The 17,110-nt window shown below is 46.9% G+C and overlaps 7 protein-coding genes; 4 read left to right on the top strand and 3 right to left on the bottom strand.

The window, feature by feature from the left end:
• Nucleotides 1–3,990: 3,990 nt before the first annotated feature.
• On the bottom strand, nt 3,991–4,947 carry RCC_05090 (uncharacterized protein; the record flags this gene model as incomplete). Its single annotated transcript, XM_023770366.1, has 1 exon — nt 3,991–4,947. The coding sequence occupies one exon, from the start codon at nt 4,945–4,947 to the stop codon at nt 3,991–3,993; it is 957 nt and encodes a 318-aa protein (XP_023626134.1).
• A 1,019-nt stretch (nt 4,948–5,966) lies between these two features.
• Nucleotides 5,967–6,977, top strand: RCC_05091 (uncharacterized protein; the record flags this gene model as incomplete). Its single annotated transcript, XM_023770367.1, has 1 exon — nt 5,967–6,977. The coding sequence occupies one exon, from the start codon at nt 5,967–5,969 to the stop codon at nt 6,975–6,977; it is 1,011 nt and encodes a 336-aa protein (XP_023626135.1).
• Nucleotides 6,978–7,998: 1,021 nt separating this feature from the next.
• RCC_05092 (uncharacterized protein) lies at nt 7,999–8,535 on the top strand (the record flags this gene model as incomplete). XM_023770368.1 has 3 exons in its annotated part: nt 7,999–8,005; nt 8,062–8,205; nt 8,261–8,535. The coding sequence occupies 3 exons, from the start codon at nt 7,999–8,001 to the stop codon at nt 8,533–8,535; spliced, it is 426 nt and encodes a 141-aa protein (XP_023626136.1).
• Nucleotides 8,536–8,894: 359 nt separating this feature from the next.
• On the bottom strand, nt 8,895–9,248 carry RCC_05093 (uncharacterized protein; the record flags this gene model as incomplete). Its single annotated transcript, XM_023770369.1, has 1 exon — nt 8,895–9,248. The coding sequence occupies one exon, from the start codon at nt 9,246–9,248 to the stop codon at nt 8,895–8,897; it is 354 nt and encodes a 117-aa protein (XP_023626137.1).
• Nucleotides 9,249–9,805: 557 nt separating this feature from the next.
• RCC_05094 (uncharacterized protein) lies at nt 9,806–10,096 on the top strand (the record flags this gene model as incomplete). The annotated part of the gene is made up of 1 exon (XM_023770370.1): nt 9,806–10,096. The coding sequence occupies one exon, from the start codon at nt 9,806–9,808 to the stop codon at nt 10,094–10,096; it is 291 nt and encodes a 96-aa protein (XP_023626138.1).
• A 1,991-nt stretch (nt 10,097–12,087) lies between these two features.
• On the top strand, nt 12,088–12,750 carry RCC_05095 (uncharacterized protein; the record flags this gene model as incomplete). Its single annotated transcript, XM_023770371.1, has 1 exon — nt 12,088–12,750. The coding sequence occupies one exon, from the start codon at nt 12,088–12,090 to the stop codon at nt 12,748–12,750; it is 663 nt and encodes a 220-aa protein (XP_023626139.1).
• Nucleotides 12,751–15,927: 3,177 nt separating this feature from the next.
• On the bottom strand, nt 15,928–16,800 carry RCC_05096 (uncharacterized protein; the record flags this gene model as incomplete). The annotated part of the gene is made up of 1 exon (XM_023770372.1): nt 15,928–16,800. One exon carries the CDS (start codon nt 16,798–16,800, stop codon nt 15,928–15,930), a length of 873 nt encoding a protein of 290 aa, XP_023626140.1.
• Between the last annotated feature and the right edge of the window lie 310 nt (nt 16,801–17,110).

Below are 17,110 nucleotides of genomic sequence, written 5' to 3' on the forward strand. Positions count from 1 at the left end.
TCGGACAGCACTACTTTGTAACAGAAGTCAAGTACATATCCATGTCGGTGACGAAGGAGATGAGCACCGCTTTGTAACAGAAGTCAGGTACATATCCATGTCGGTGGGTGATGAAGGAGATGGGCTCGAACAGCACCGCTTTGTAACAGAAGTCAGGTACATATCCATGTCGGTGGGTGACGAAGGAGATAGGCTCGAACAGCACCACTTTGCAACAGACATCGAGTACATATCCAAGTCGTATCTTTTGCTTAAACTTCACGTCCATTTCACCTACATACCAACATTAACTACCTTATTCTGTGTAAGAGCTGAGTTCATAACTATGTGGTTTGGGACCTAGCGACATATGTGGCCAAAGGCCGAGCGCTAAGGTGTAGGCTTGATGCACACGTATAGCATACGTTCCGTCTGCTTAGCGATATGCAAGAATTAGTTTTAGTCTTAACCGGAGGTTAACGAAGTTGTATACATTACTCTATCCTTTTAGCCTTTATATTCTGTTACGAAGTGTTCTACTAGCATTATTACTATTACTCGAATGCCTAATGCTAAGCTCCTAGGTAATCGATCGCGAGGTAGAGTATAAAGGTCGTACCCGAGTAGGACCCGGGGAACCGTAATAGGTCGTAGGTAGAAGGAAGCGTAGAGATTTTTATAAGAGAGTTTATACGGTAGTTAAATAGAGATCGTTTATATACTATTAGAATAAGAGCTTCTATTATTAGAAAGTTTATTATCTAAACTTTAGCTTTTATAATAGTAGTTATTTAATCTAGATTTTCTTTTAGATTTATCTATTATTATTTAAGTAGTCTATAAGTAGTAATAGTTAGTTGCTATACCCGTCGAAAACATGTCTTATACTTTTATATATAATATAGTATATATAAATAATACCTCTAGGAAGTATATATATATATATATATTAGATATTAGATAGTATAAAGAAAATATAGAAATAGAAATAAAGGAGATAAATAGAATAAAGATTAAGTACTAAGGAAGATCTACTATATCTAGAATATACTTATAAGACTATATTTAATATATTTATAATAGTAAAAAAAAAATCTTTAATCTTAATATTTAACTTAGTAAGATCTATATACTATAAATGTATAATATAAGAACATCTAGAGAATACACTATTTCTACTACTTTAAAGGATTGTAATAGTATTAATAAGGCATACTAAAAGAACTATATAGTACTAGTTTAATACTTAAACTTATTATCTTTAATAGCGTTATTATATAGGAAGATTAATATTAGGAGGTAGAGAGTTAAAACTAATCTAATATTCGGATTATTAACTTTATACTGTAGTTAATATCTAAGTATATATATAGATTATTAATCTAATAGTTTATAAAATATATAGAATGTTACCTTTATATTAAAAGAAATAAATAGAATATTATCCTAATAGTTAACGAAATATATAGAATATTTGTTTAATACTTAAAAAATTTAATTGAATATTTGTCTAATACTTAACGATATCTATATAAAACTAATCTAAAACTTCGTAAGAAACATAGAATATAAATCTAATACTTAACAATAAATATAGAGTATTTATCTAATACTAAACGATAAAAACAAGATATGAATTTAATATTTAATAGCAAATATAGAATATGAATCCAATACTTAACAATAAACATAGAATATGAATCTAATACTTAACGAATAATATAGAATATGCATTCAATACTTAATAAAATAAATAGAATATTAATCTAATACTTAACGATAAACATAGAATATAAATCTAATACTTAACGATTAATATAGAATATTGATCTAATACTTCATAATAAACGTAAAATATGAATTTAATACTTAACGATTAATATAGAATATTAATCTAATACTTAACAATAACTATAAAATATAAATCTAATACTTAACGATTAATGTAGAATATTAATCTAATACTAAACGATAACTACAGAATATAAGTTAACTATTTAACGATAAACATAGAATATAAATGTAATACTTAAGAATAATTATAGAATATAAATCTAATATTTAACGATAAACGTAGAATATAGATTTAATATTTAACGATAAACGTAGAATATAGATTCAATATTTAACGATAAACATAGAACATAAATCGAATACTTAATAAGAAAAATAGAATAGAAATCTAATACTTAACGATAAATATAGAATATCGATCTAATACTTAACGATAAATATAGAATAAGAATTTAATACTTAATAACAAACATAGAATATTAATCTTTTACTTAATAATAAATATACACTATAAATTGATTACTTAAAGATATATATAGAATACTTATTTTTTAATAAAGTAATTATATTAATCGTAGCTTCTATACCTAAAAAGATTAATTATATACGAGTTAGATATTTAAGCACTTAAGGTAAATACTATATTTATATATAAGAAAATGTCTATAGTATAGAACACTTACTTTATAATACCTATATAATATAAGTTTAATTTAAAAAAGATAATTGAAAAGATAATATATATATAGTATAAACATCTAGTATTATTAATCTTATATATAAGACGACTTATATAATAAAGAGTTAATATATAATAGATTATATTAATACGTAATATTATATTAAAAGACTCTTATAATATAGATGTATTATATTAGATATATAAGATAAAACAAAGGCTAAATATTTAATATAAATTATAATAAAGACATCCTCTATGGGTATTTTAGTAGCTTAAGTAACCGCTAAAGAAGATTTCTCTCTAGACGTAGAATCTACTTAAATACTAATAGAACTATAACGCTTACTTATACTCTTCTACGTAATTATCTTTAAACTATATCGCTCTTTCTTTAGTTAATGTAATAGGATAGCTAAAGAGGAATTGTTTGTAATAATAAGACGGAAACCGGAAGACTAGCTATATTCGTATTCTCAGTCCTATAAGAACTACTCTTTAAGGGCGAGTTAAATTTGACTGGTTGTTCGAGCTCGAATTTGCTTTTCTAGAGGCATTTTAAAGCAGATGCCTAACTAGCTTAGGAGAACTATTCAGTCCCCCTAGGATCTTATTCGCTTCGTTCACATCCTTGTAGAATACTCCATAACGCCCGAGATCGTGCCCATCCCTTCCGGCTGGAAAGTTGTGTGTGATGTGTACCGTACCTTTTCGTCATCTTACGCAGCGTCTTGATGGAACATTACGGGCGGCATGTCTGCGGTGGACACTTGCTGCCAGCGATCATGCAATTCGCAGTCTCTCAGGATGCCAATAAACGATGCACCGTTGTCAAGAAGCAGATCGGGCTCTCTGCAAGCAGTGGTTCCGAGCATCTACCCAGGGCGACTTTATCTTGTTACGCCGCTTCTTCGCTAGTTCGTTCGTACGTATACGCTGAACTCCATCGCCACGGTGGTGTCTCTATCCAACTCGAGCGCAATTCCCACCCTGCTCATCAAACTCCCCCAGTCCATCAATAGTCCAATCCGCCACCTTCTTATCATGGGCGAAACTCTGCGTCACGTAGAAGAAAGGCTTGTCCGCTCCACCCCAGTCCATCAATAGTCCGATCCGCCACCTTCTTATCATGGGCGAAACTCTGCGTCACGTAGAAGAAAGGCTYGTCCGCTCCACCATGAGGATCGTGCAAAGCCGTCTTTCTAACCTGGCGACGTCTTGTTTTAGCCAGGCTCGGGAGGCCTTTCAACTAGTTGCGGATCGATGCAGAGAAGGGATGTTCGCACGCCGAACTTCTGCTCTTCGCCGAAGGGCTTGACATGGCGGTCAACTCTGCAACGCCGTTGGTAGTTATTGAGAGAATCTTCCAATTCGCCGATCTTGATCTTGTCACCCTCTTGCTCCTCACGAAGGAATGTGATATATTCCGATTACTACCAGGCCCAAGCTTGAGGGTATCGATGGTGGATTCGCTCCTGGTTTGATTGCCGGTGGCGAATCTGATCTCGACTTCCAGATGAGGGCGATCGAGGCGGAATTTACCTAGAGAGAGGGTAGGAGGAAGTAGGAGATCCCCCTTTACTAGTCGTACCCCGAAAGCGAAAGGCTACTACGAGGACAGGCTTCGATCTACTTACAACTAGCGGTATTAGATTATAGAGCTCGTAGAAAGGGCACTTAACATCGTCGCGAAGTATAACGCTATAGTTAAAACCGTTACGGGCAGGAGCGCTGTATGAGAGAGCATCACAGGAGAGATCGTCGAGAGTAAGAGGCATTTCGTAAACTGGACGCGAGATAATTGCTGCGACGAGTCTTTCCAGTGTTGCCGTCTCGTGGGTACTTCTCCATCCGTCCCCAACATCACCAGCCTCTACCCGCATGATAGTGTCGTCCGTAATGTTAGGCATTCTGTCAATCTCTACCACGATGTCCATGGCACCAAATGTCTTCTTCTTAATTCTCYGACCTTTCACGACTGGTGGGGCTGCTRGGAGTCTTCCGCCAACCCAGCTACATCTGAGTGAGCGAATRCCATCAGGGCYAGGGTCGCGGAAAGCGTGATGTGCGCGCATCATCTGCATGGCCTTTTCAATGACCTGCAACAAGATTTCGATGCGGTAGGTGGTCGTAAGGTGGCCATTWAAGCCGTTGAAAGTCTGGATTCGATCGCGCAATGGTGGATATGCAAATGCCCAGTCGAGCACTGGTTCGTAGTACCACCGGTTTTCCTTGCTAACCGGCACGCAATAGTATGGCGTGTTGCCAGCTACGCCGGCTTCGAACTCTAGGCGCTCCGCTTCGGCTGACTTGTCATTGTTCAAATCTCTAGAAGGTTCCGGCCATGTCCAGCGCTCCGCCGGCTGGAGCAGGGCCATGTAGAGCTTCGTCTTGAAATCGTGCCATTCGTTGCAGCTGACCCAAAACGCCCGCATGAATTCCTTCCTAGTCGTCATGTTATTCTTGACATTGGCTTGGGCTCTGCACCACTCCATAGTGGGTGGCGGCTGATAACCGCCGAGCACTTGCTTATCGTCAGCTGTCGCGTTTCTTGCTTGGTGCCCATTCTAACGATCGAAGCTCGCGGAAGTTGGCGTTGGCTGTCGAGATTTTAGCATAAAGCTATTCCGGGGAATGAGATTCATGTCACTTCACTTTTTACTTAACAGATTCGTTCCGCTAGGAAGGCCAGTGTTTGGTCGAATATGATTGTGCAGGAGTAAGCGTGCTTCTGTCTTCGCGGTGGTAATAATAGGGGTGGTGGTATTTTCGGGGATCGGGAAAGTGGATTTACACAAGTAAAATGTTCATTTAGCACCGGCTCCAATATGACCACACTCATCAGCCATATTAGAGATGCTTAGTATTCGATCTTGTTGGCACATGTTTGTGCATGTGAGGTCGAAACAAGAGATTCCCGCTAAGCGGATGAGGGCACACGGACCCCACCACGCACAGATCCGCTTTTGTTGTGACCGTCCGGTTCGGAAGTCATACGACAACAACAACAAGAACAACGTCAACTGGACCAACCGCCACCCACATCGCCAGGGCAGAGGCTCACCTCGCACCAACTTCATCGGACACGCGGCTGCTCACCACACACGGCGCTTCCGACGCATGCACCATCCCTGAAAAAAGCATACGAGGGCTATTCCWTATGGGAACATCATTTCCTCTCGCCCAAGTCTTTCGCAAACAGACATCATCGCCAGCCTGAGCTTCTTCGCCAGTCCGGTCAGCAGCGAGCTCGAGTCTAGGACATTTGGAAAAAGACACCAGCGCCGGTTCCATCTCTCCCCAGCAGCTGAGACGGTGGTCAGTCTAGATCTCGTCGTCTTTCGAACGCCTGCGGCGCAATTCTGTGGGTTGTTTGCTCCTCTACCCAACCGCGGTGTGGTCCACTAACAGCTCTCTAGATTTGCCCGGCCGATTCTCATCGAGCGTCGTGCTCGCATACTACCATTCACGGCGGTTGAACATTCAAACACAGCCCGTCATCCCGATGATCGCGATGCATGCGACCTCCAGCCCCATCGGCTCGTTAAAGCCTGTCCCGTCGTTCTCCTACACTCAACAGACGCTATTCGCCAATCTCACCTGTGCCAAGCGCGACCACCTGACCAAGGCCATGCCTCCATGTCGCACCCATCATTTCGCGGACAGTATCGAGAAATTCTTCTTCAGCGATCTTCCAGCTGAGCTCCAGGAAGTGCTCATCCCTGGTCTCCTAGGCCACAGCCATTGGAGGCCTGCCAACTACTTCTCTGTCGATGTTAACGATCCCTTGTCCCATTCCAATTCCCTTTGGGGATACAGCGGACTACATCAATTGAAGCTTGAGCAGACGCATCCAGATTATTTTATGGCTACTGGTCCATTCGAGGATCAGTGGGATCTCTCTACCGGTTGGAATGTTCGTGGACCTCTCGAGAAGAAGATATGCTTTACCTACATCCCCCGCGCATGCAAAGGAGAGACAGGGAAGAGTACTCTCAGAGTCACCCAGAAGAGCCCAAGTGGTATGRCTCGCCCACCGGTACCATACCAGATTCCGGTTGAGAGATTTCGCGGGGCTGAGCCATTCCAACTAAATGTCCATCTGCGAAATTTCGGCCGAGTTACATTCTCCTCCATGGTACGCATCGCCTCCCTCCGAGCGTACAACTATCTCTGCGCCGGGCGCCTCATCGACATACATTGGGTTTACTCAATGGAGGAAGGTTTACAGACAAATCCTGCCTTGTCCGATCTCACCGAGACCGTCCCAGAGTTGTGCTTGGCATTAGAGGGCATTGGTCGCGACTTTGTCGCCGAGAATAAGATCTTTTTTGAGTCACCCTCGACTGCACACAGACTGCACAGTGTCGTTGCCTTCTCTGAGTATGTCTGGGACCGCCTCGTCGTGCTCTCGCTATCTATGGAGGTGCTTGCCGACATCCGCGAGCTACAGCCCGGCAAATTCCAGTGGGATGACAATACCCGAAAGAAGATTGTACGGTCAGAGCAGGTAATACCACGATAAGTGGTTGACCGACGCGAATCTCGAGAGCCTCACAGGTAATGCCGAAGCTTGTATTAGAGGGGTTGGTAACTGCTTACAGCTCGCTCGGATCGTCTGGTCAGAGCTGTTAGCATGTAGTTGAAAAGATACCACTCAATGGAAGCTCACCCTCTGTTAACCGAGGCAGCTCTCGCTACATGTGTTTGACTCCATGCACTTATTACAGACAGAGCTCTCAAGAGCGAGACGAAATGGACAAGCCCAGCGGATTCCAACATTGATATATCTCATTAAGAGAGATAGCCAAAGAGAAGTATCGCGTAGAATGGTTAGATAGACACAGTACTATAGAAAGGGTAGCTGTCGTAAACAGACAGCGGAAATACACATCGATATGAATCAGCTAAAGCGCCAAGCCACCCCACGCCGCCGTGTTAGTTAAAGCCTAATTCCAACTTCACGTCTTGCTAGTCGTGTATAGCAGAGCATTGCATAACTGCCTTCGCTCGACTCGCTCATCACGGCCACGACAACGAAACCATAGTCTCCATTGACGAGAGAACTATAGATCGGACTGCATAGCCGAGACTCCATCATCTCCTTAGTATGGAGCATGTACGAGGCTTCAAAATAATATGATCGAATAAGCCAAACGACCTTCGACCGAGTTTTCGACGGTAGTGGGATTATATCAATCGCATAGCTAACCGTAGCTTGCGGGCAGTAGCAAAGATGCGAGAGGGGAGAACTTATGCCGTGCAACCTTTTCCATCCATCGGGCATGTGCGCCTGTTTAAAATGAAGACATCAAGTTGCGGCCACATTCATCCAATGGAGAAGCTCTTCTATTCCTCGTCTCTACGTCGATCTACTAGAAGAGACGTCACGTTTATTGAATCCTTCTCAAGTCGGCTGCTCTGTCATCCAGTCCACATGCGCATTACTCATCAAAACCCTCACTCTTGTGACAACATCACTACGACAGTGACCCGAACACCCGCACCAATCAACACGGATCACTAGACGAGCAACATCCAGCATCATGTCAAGTGAGTTGCTTCTGACGAGCGAATGCCATCGTCGCGTCACTAACGACAATTCTCAGTGAGAAGCAATTTCCAGGTGTTCGTTGCACTTCCCGACCCTATTATCTTGACTCGCGTTGAGTTGCAAGAGTACGAAGACGGTGTGCAGCCACTTAAGCTATTCGTCGGCACGATTTCGAGAGAGGCCCCCGGTTACGGACGAGGTATGACAATCGAGGTGGGGTTATTCTTCGCTGGGATATAACTGACGGCGTCAAGTCTGCGAGTACGGCCAAGTTATGGCAGATGTCTTCCTCGTGAAGTACAAAGGCATGCCTATCCAGTGGATTGAAAGCACCTCYAACAAAGACTCCATCCAGGACACGATGCACTTTCAGACATATCTCTCTGCCAACCTCGCCACCATTTGCCTGTTGTACTACCACGCCGGTGCCCGCAACGCCTACGACATCATCACGCTCAGCGAACCACGCATGGCGAAGATGCTCTACAAGACGCTCGAGGAGATGCGTAACGAGGCTCGGCCTGAGTAATGTCCGTCGCTACACTTTCAACGTCAAACCATGAACATCAACATACATGGAGGAGAGGGTGGATGTCCATGAGAAGTGATGGAGTGCTCGGAGCAGGCCGCAAATGGGTTGATATTGCGGCTCGCGATGTAGCAACAATCATATGAACTTAYAGAAGCTACTGTCGCTCACTTCCTCCACGGTGTTTCAACATCCAAATCCATACTTCGTTTTCGTAAGACTGCCAGACTGCCCAACGCCCATAGCCCAGACTTGATCACCGTCGCAAATCCCCGCCCATCGCACACCTTCAACGTAGCCTTACGAATGCAGCATCCTTCGACAACACCRGCTGGTATAGGCTTGTAGGTAGCATCCTATCAAGGCCATGAAACGCGTTTGCTGTCTGCTTTATGATGTGTGGTGCCGTTGATGTAGATGGCGACCATTGCAAACTGGCGAAGTTGCGCTGTTGCAGCTTGAACCTCTGGAATCCAATTGACATTTCCAGACTTCTCAACCTCCAACACGCTGTCGAACCGGAATGTAGTACCAAGCACTGTGAACTTGGGTTGGCCTGGTGATTCGCCATTAAAGAAGATCGACCTTGTTGCATTAGTTCTGTCGTTGTAGAAGTGGCCGACGTATAGCAGTCGCCGCGGTGGAGGCGGCGTGGATGGCCGAGCGGGGAGACAGGGGATTCGTGGGGTTCGGGGAGAGTCTTCGATAGCCATGTCGTCGACGTGGTCCTTATGGTAGGTATGCTGGGTAGAGAGGCTGGGTGCAATGTGATTGATACGATAGATGGTTTAGTGTGATTGACGTTGGAGCTCGAACTGGTTAATAGTGGTGTAGCGGCCACACGACCGAACGAGCCACGCGCTTGGGCGGTGTGTTGGTTCAAGTCACAGAGTGATATTGGAGAGTGGAAAGAGTCAGGCGATGTCCACGTAGCAGAATCCAGTGACGAGCATCAGGTCATTAATATATGCTGGCGAGACGGCTTGGGCTTGCTATGCAGGCGTTTGAGATCGGACGCTGGTCGAGATGAGACGAAATCATGCGTGCGAGCTTCGTATAGTTGATATCGGAAAGGGGGGAAGTCGTACGCCATTCTGCGAGTCTCCTCAACGTGCATTCAGATTCGATGTCCAATTAGAGGCTTTCTGCACTTATATGCGATATGTTTATACCATGGTGAATTGGTGTATTGCAGAAGTGGCAATGGTTGTTGTCGGGTGTGGTATGCAGAATCCGGCACCACATCCTCACGAAACGCTTCCACGGCACGATGCCCCCAAAACTGCCTGTGGGCACGCAATCCGAATGCATCGCTACAATTCACCGAGCTGTGATGTTCAGCGGCTTCGATGCAGCGAATCCGGATCTCACCGTCGCCCAGAAGAMGAGGCTCCTGCTGAGTCCTCCTCGCTTCCCACGAGGAATGCCAGTGTTCTCTGGTTATGCAAAGACAAGAGGTGGATACAGCACATGCATTGTCGGTGGAAGACGAAGACTGCTGCATAGAGTTGCTGTGATGGCAGTGGCAGGCCGGATGAATCAGAGGGTATGGGATGCTTGACCGAGACCACACATTCTCCGATGGGTGCAGAGGACTGACAGCCATATAGGACGATGTGAGCCACTTGATGTGGTGCTCGAAGCATACGACCGCTGCCAATTTCAATCCGTGGACAAATCGACTCGAGAGCCATCGTATCAACATCAGTCGGAAAGCGTGCCATTTGGCAATGGACAATAGCATGAGGAGGGATAGATGGMAGAATGGGAAGAGGCTGGTCAAGAGGATTCGCATAGAGAGCTGTAGTGTCAGACATCCGCTGGAACCAGCGTGCAGTCTCTCGGTCGAGAGCTGGAGGAGATACAATTGACATATCTTGCTGCAAGGCACCACCAGTGACGTATAGAGTTCAAGTTGACATGATGAATGTGGTGCGCTTCAGTCGTCGTTGTCGCTGTCGCTGTCGTCGTTGTGGTTGTCGTTATCGTTGTTGTCGTTATCGTGGTTGTGAATCGTCGGGATCAAGAGTATTCCATGGAATGGTCACACCCATTTGTGTTCCTAATACATCCAGAGGTGTACGCCAGTATGACCGGAGAACATGGATACGGGGATTCTTTTTTCCTTGCGATGAATCGCGCTTGACACGAGTCACCTAGCTTGGAGTGAGTTGTGGTTGTCTGACGAGGGCTGTATCTCACGGTTCTGTTAATCCGACCGATGCCAAGCAATAAGCCACGCTTACATATTTATCCGAGATTGACTGGCGTCCGCCACACAAGTTTTTCCGTTTGCAACAAGCTGACAGACCAACAACACCGCGCTCTGCTAACATGCATGGAAAGGTGTGCTAAATGTGATTCAGTCGTACTGCTATGACTGACGCGTATCGATACCATCTACGAAAGCATTAAACCGTATCCTATTATCACTGGCAGGATCGAGACAATGCGACGCCACAAAAAATAACGAGATGCAACGACGTCAAGATGAACCTTTGACTCTGCGAGACGAGTACAGTGCACGGCTTGGATACAAGCCGGGTATGGGTCGGCGAAGATGAGTACAATGTACGACTTGGAGGGAGATGGACTGCTGAAGATGCGTACGCTGTACGACTTTGCATGAGAATGGATTGCTGAAGATGCGTGCAGTAAACGGCTTGGAGCAGGAGATGGATTGCTGAAGATGCGTGCGGTATACGGCTCGAAGAAGGAGATGGACTGCTGAAGATGCGTGCTGTGCGCGGCTTGGAGAATGGCGGAGCGCTGAAGATGCGTGCTGTGCGCGGCTTGGAGAAGATGTGGATTGCTGAAGATGCGTGCAGTACACGGCTTGGAGAAGCGGCCGACACCGATGATAGAGTCTTTGTAAAATGAGGTGGCCTGTCGTCTGGAGTGGATGGTATGATGGATAGAGAGAACGATGTGAAGAGAAATATGCGTATAAGTATCGGCAAGCGCGGCTATCGTAACCACCGACATATGCGACTGCCTTCCAATACAGCATCCTCACAGCTATGCATGCCTCCTTCCGAGCGGAAACATGGAGCCATCATTGGTGTCACTTACACCATCCCTTGAGCACTACCGCGACCTTCGGTTCGACCACTCCCATTGAAAGCGACGCTGTCCGGCCTGATCACGGTAAGTTGCATCCTCGTGGCCCAGCTATTCGCACCTCTTCTCGTCGTCTGCTTACAATTAGCAGGCACATTTTCCCTACAATRTCCAACTCGGCCATTTCACGCATCAGGAGGCTTGTCAACGTCGCCAGAACTGAGGATGAAATCCGCAGGCTTGAAAGCAGCCTACATGCAACCGGTGCTACTATGCCATTCCCACGAGACGGTGCACGTTGGAGCAAGCACAAAAATCGGAAAGATGTACCCTCCTACGAGGAGGATCTTACCGATAGGATGGTTCTTATCGAAGGCCTTCTGAAGTCAGCACAGAAGTCGGCACAGGAGCATAGYCATRCTTCCACAAACACCCCATTCGATCCCCACTTACATGATAAGCCATTCTTCGCCTCACGTCAGACACGTACCGATGAACGCGGTCGCTCTCACTACCGCCCACGCTCTAGGGATTCTCGAGAGCGATMACCGCAGAGGCAGGATCTCCGTCCACCAGCACATGATTACGCTCGCGGTCCTGATTACCATGATCATGCTCGTGGTCCTGATTACCATCGTGATCACTCTCCAAGACGTGGATATCCCCAACACCGATCTACTCGAGACAGTTACAGGCCAGGAGTACAATCTCCGCCAAGGCGGCCGCCTTCGAGGAACCGCCGCGACGACGAGAGCGATGGACGTTACCGAGCCCGCTCCCTCAGCAGACGCCGTTCATCATACCATCGCAGAGGRGGTGATGGCGGCAGTGGAAGAGATCGAGATCGAGACCGATCCCCGAGCAGACGCCGTTCACCATACCGTCGCAGAGGAGGTGATGATAGTGGGAGAGATCGAGACCGGGAACGCTCTCCGAGCAGACGCCGGTCATCATACCATCGCAGAGGAGATGATGATGGTAGGAGAGATCGAGACCGGGAACGCTCTCCGAGAAGAGAACGCTCAGCCTACCGCCGCAGAGGAGATGATGGCGATAGAAGAGATGGCAGAGATCGCTCTCAGAGGAGAGAACGCTCAGCCTACCGCCGCAGAGGAGATGATGGCGATGGAAGAGATGGCAGAGATCGCTCTCTGAGAAGAGAACGCTCAGCCTACCACCGCAGAGGAGATGATGGCGATGGAAGAGATGACAGAGATCGCTCTCTGAGAAGAGAGCGTTCAGCCTACCGCCGCAGAGGAGATGATGGCGATAGAAGAGATGACAGAGATCGCTCTCCTCGGCACGGCAAGGATCACCAGCAGCCAGCTGCCACTCGGCACCAGCAGCCAGCTGCCACTCGGCAACATGTACCAGAGCAGTCGACTTCCAAGCAACCTCTATCGAAGGAACCTTCGCCTCCGCAGCAACCCATATCGAAGGAACCTGCGCTTCCACAGAAACCTGTGTCGAAGGGACCTTCACTGCCACAGCTCACATCAACAACTGCGGAGSCATCCGGGTCTTCGACCAGCAGYACAAGCGCAACGAGTGCGGAGGCACCAAATCAGCCCGTGACACCAAAGCAGCCGACCACTCGCCAYAATCCTATTATGACGGCATCTGGCTCTACCGTGGGTGAACTTGACGCTGCATCGCTAGTTGCGTCGCTGAAGGCGAGGCTGAATAACGCTTCGAACACGACTCCGGTAATTCCACCTGCTTCGTCGACAACTACGGCTCCAGTGACCAAGGCTCCATCCGCTTCGTCGACAGCTACAGCTCCAGTGACCAAGGCTCCATCCGCTTCGTCGACAGCTACGGCTCCAGTGACCAAGGCTCCATCCGCTTCGTCGACAGCTACAGCYCCGGTGAGCAAGGCTCCATCCGCTTCGTCGACAGCTATTGCCAGGGTGACCAAGGCTCCATCCGCCTCGTCGACAGCTACTGTCACGGTGACCATAGATTCTTCGGAGTATTCTTCAGATGAACTCTCATCAGATACATCAGCTCCACCAACCCCAGCGAAACACGTCGCAAGCAGACGTGGCCGTTCATGTATCGAATCCCTTCCGATTACTAAGTCTGCATGCAGGGATGCAATTACTTCTCATCCTGCATTCCATACCTGTACGAACCTCGCTATCTTTGACTGGTTAACGAGATGTGGCATGGAGCCTAAGTTCCCTGGTGCTGGGGAATTTAAGCAAAGCGATATCGATAACTACAATACGTTTACCGCACAATACGGTTGTACTCCTTTCGCTTTGCCAGCACAGCAGCGACTTCGTGGAAAACTTAAGCCAGCCAAACACTCGACGAATATAGCTCGGCGGGCTGAAACCCACCAGGTCGGTATTACTGCATGGCCAATCGGACTTGTTTGCCCTTCTTGTGGCGATCGTCATTTCCCGCATCTTATCGTGCTCAGAGCTCTTATGGGAGCTCTCGGTGGATATCGAGACAGACTAGAAGATGGACTCGAGCGATCTCATCTTTGTGGTAATCAGTGGTGCTTCACAGTATCACACATTGTTTACGAGACACATATCAAAAATGTGGACCGTAAGACATGTCATGCAAACCAGCAATGCACCTGCGGTTCAGTTCCGAAGTGTATTACGCGGCCGAGGAACCCACAGGAACACTGTGAAGCTACCGCGAAGAAAATACTGAAGAAGTGGGACAAACTTGCGGACGAAATCCTTCATTGCCAGGAAGAAGGATGCTCTACTAAGGTAAAGCGTGGAGGAATGGCCGATCATATCCTTCACTCCCACGGCGATCTCTTCCAACACTATCCTTTTATTTGTCCATACTGCAATGTCCTGGATCTCGGGTCGCTAAGCTACGCGACCTCAAGCTGGCACTTAGCCAAATGCACTCCGGATTACAACCAGAGCAAGAAGCTAGCTAAGAGCCGGTGGACATTCAAGGTACCAGTATAGTATACGCATGTCGGTGATGAAGGAGATGAGCTCGGACAGCACTACTTTGTAACAGAAGTCAAGTACATATCCATGTCGGTGACGAAGGAGATGAGCACCGCTTTGTAACAGAAGTCAGGTACATATCCATGTCGGTGGGTGATGAAGGAGATGGGCTCGAACAGCACCGCTTTGTAACAGAAGTCAGGTACATATCCATGTCGGTGGGTGACGAAGGAGATAGGCTCGAGCAGCACCACTTTGTAACAGACATCAAGTACATATCCAAGTCGTATCTTTTGCTTGAACTTCACGTCCATTTCATAAGATCGCCATTCTACTCGAGATGCTCTATGCTGCCAGCGTGCCGTGCATGTATGTATCAGCGGTATAATACAGCCTTTATTCTATTCATCCCGCTCTCATGTCTGTCGTAACCACCACCGCACGACACCCATTTTATATGTGAACACAGAGGAGAATTTTTGCAAAGACGAACCACTAAAATGCTACTATCAGTGAGCTTAATGGTTTGGATGGATTGGTTCGAGAGGGAAATCCAATCCAGACTAATGAGATATCCAAACAGTCTAAATAGTATCCAAGTAGCCGATGTCAACACATTAATGTTGGTGTTTTCCTTCGAAAAGTCAGAGCTGTCGATACATGAAGTCATCAATCGACAAGAGCAGCGTCCTGAACTACTCTCTCGATTGATCAACAGGCTACTCTGCTAATGGTAAGGATCCGGGTAGGCTTGGAATCGTCGAGCCTATCGAGAGCGAGGCTACATGTATGAGACATTGTGGGAATGAGCAAGGATGTCTTGTCCCGATGAACAATCCTCATATCGATAGCTCCCCGAAAGGTGCTGTTTAGTTGCGTTCTTTGACCTTGTGACATTTCGATAGCCCTATAATTGTTGGATCTGCCTCCTAACCAATCCATCCAATAAGCAGATCAAGTCGATCCAGTCCAGACCACCGCCAACTGGTATCTGAACCAGACCAACAACGGCCCAAACCAACAAGCTCACTGAGCGCTACAACTCGCCGTAAGATACCAGGCCATCCCTTGCACGTCGTAGAGATTGATCGAGCTCGCTACCGGCAGCCAATCTGAATTCCACAAGCTGACCGCATCTGCCCGCAGGGGATGCGTGCATGTACATGAACCAAGAAGCGACTTTCTCCGGCGAGCGATGAGACGTATCTAGGCTCTCAATACAGTGTAAGCGCTCGCAGTGTCCACAGGGACACCTGAGCACCACCAATGTGAAATCTGGATGTGAGCAATCGTCGGTTGCGCATAAGGTGGAGAGATGCGTGTTTGGAGCGACAGCGCAGGGTAACGATGTACGTTTATGAATGTATTCGGGAGATTTCGGTCCAGTCATCAGGGTGAAATTCTAGTAGACCACCTCTGGCAACCTTGAAGCGAGGGTTGGCTTGGAGGTGTGACCTTCAATTCTGTTCGCCTGCATGAAGGCAGCGGGTGACTCTGCTAGCATGCAGGATAGGTGAGCAGGGGGACCTTGTTGCGTATCCCAAGCCAGGAGAGATTCATCCAAGGTGGAAAGAAGGATTTCCCGCTGAAGACGTACGAAAGATTTGGCTCGCTCGCCGTATAGAAGTGGCATGTTGACGTTGAAGAGACCCAGAAGGCAGTAAGCTTGATCTTCAATCCTGGCGGTGCGACGGCGGATGAGATATGGATTGCGGAGAATGTCCTCGGGTATTCCTGTGATTCTCGTGATTCTGGAGTTCAGCGAAACGTGGAAGGAGAACTCGCGATAGAGAGACCCATCATGGCTGCTTTTCACTCCTACAATCTCCCAATTGCTTGCACAGAATATCACACGGGAAGGCGCGATTAACTCCTGAAGCGTCCAGCCGCGAGTGAACCAATCGCTTGCAAAGAAGTCGCTCTCCACAACATCGAAGTCGTGCTCGCTAGGCGGTCGAACATCAGCAAGATAAACGTAGCATTCCTGAGCTTCCTGATACCACTCGAACATGGAGTTGATTGCTTCGGAGAGCTCTGCGCTGCTCTTCTTGTCGATACATACTGTATCGATCCACAGCCAGTCTTGGAAATTATCCTTGGCAAAATCGCAAGCCTGAATAATCTTGTGGTATCCCGATCTCTCGCAGCTCCGTTGCATGTGGTAGTCCTGGTATGTCATTTCTTCATGAGTCCAGCGATGGGACAGTATGCCATACATCGGAGTACTGCCGTCGAAGACCTCCAACTTGTACGTGGTAGTGTTCAGCAGCCGCATCTTTTGGTCTTGACGAGCAGTCGAACAGCCTCAGAGGTCGCCAGAAATGGTATGTGAGAGAGAAAGTGCTCACGAGAGCGGCAAGGCCAGTGGTTCACAGGAGAAGCGCACAGTTCGCCTTGCCCAAAGTATAGCTGATCATGTTCCAATCTCAGGATTAGATGTGTACATATATGATGAACTTGACTAGCAGATGTATGTACACACACTCTCTCTAAGAGTCTGGCTTCCTCGAGAGGATCGCTGATGTATTTTGCTTACAAGTGATAGCAGTTATGAGTTGCATGGGCCGGCTTCCTGGTATTTAGGC

This window comes from Ramularia collo-cygni (genome assembly GCF_900074925.1).
Source record: "Ramularia collo-cygni strain URUG2 genome assembly, contig: RCC_scaffold07, whole genome shotgun sequence".
NCBI lineage: Eukaryota > Fungi > Ascomycota > Dothideomycetes > Mycosphaerellales > Mycosphaerellaceae > Ramularia > Ramularia collo-cygni.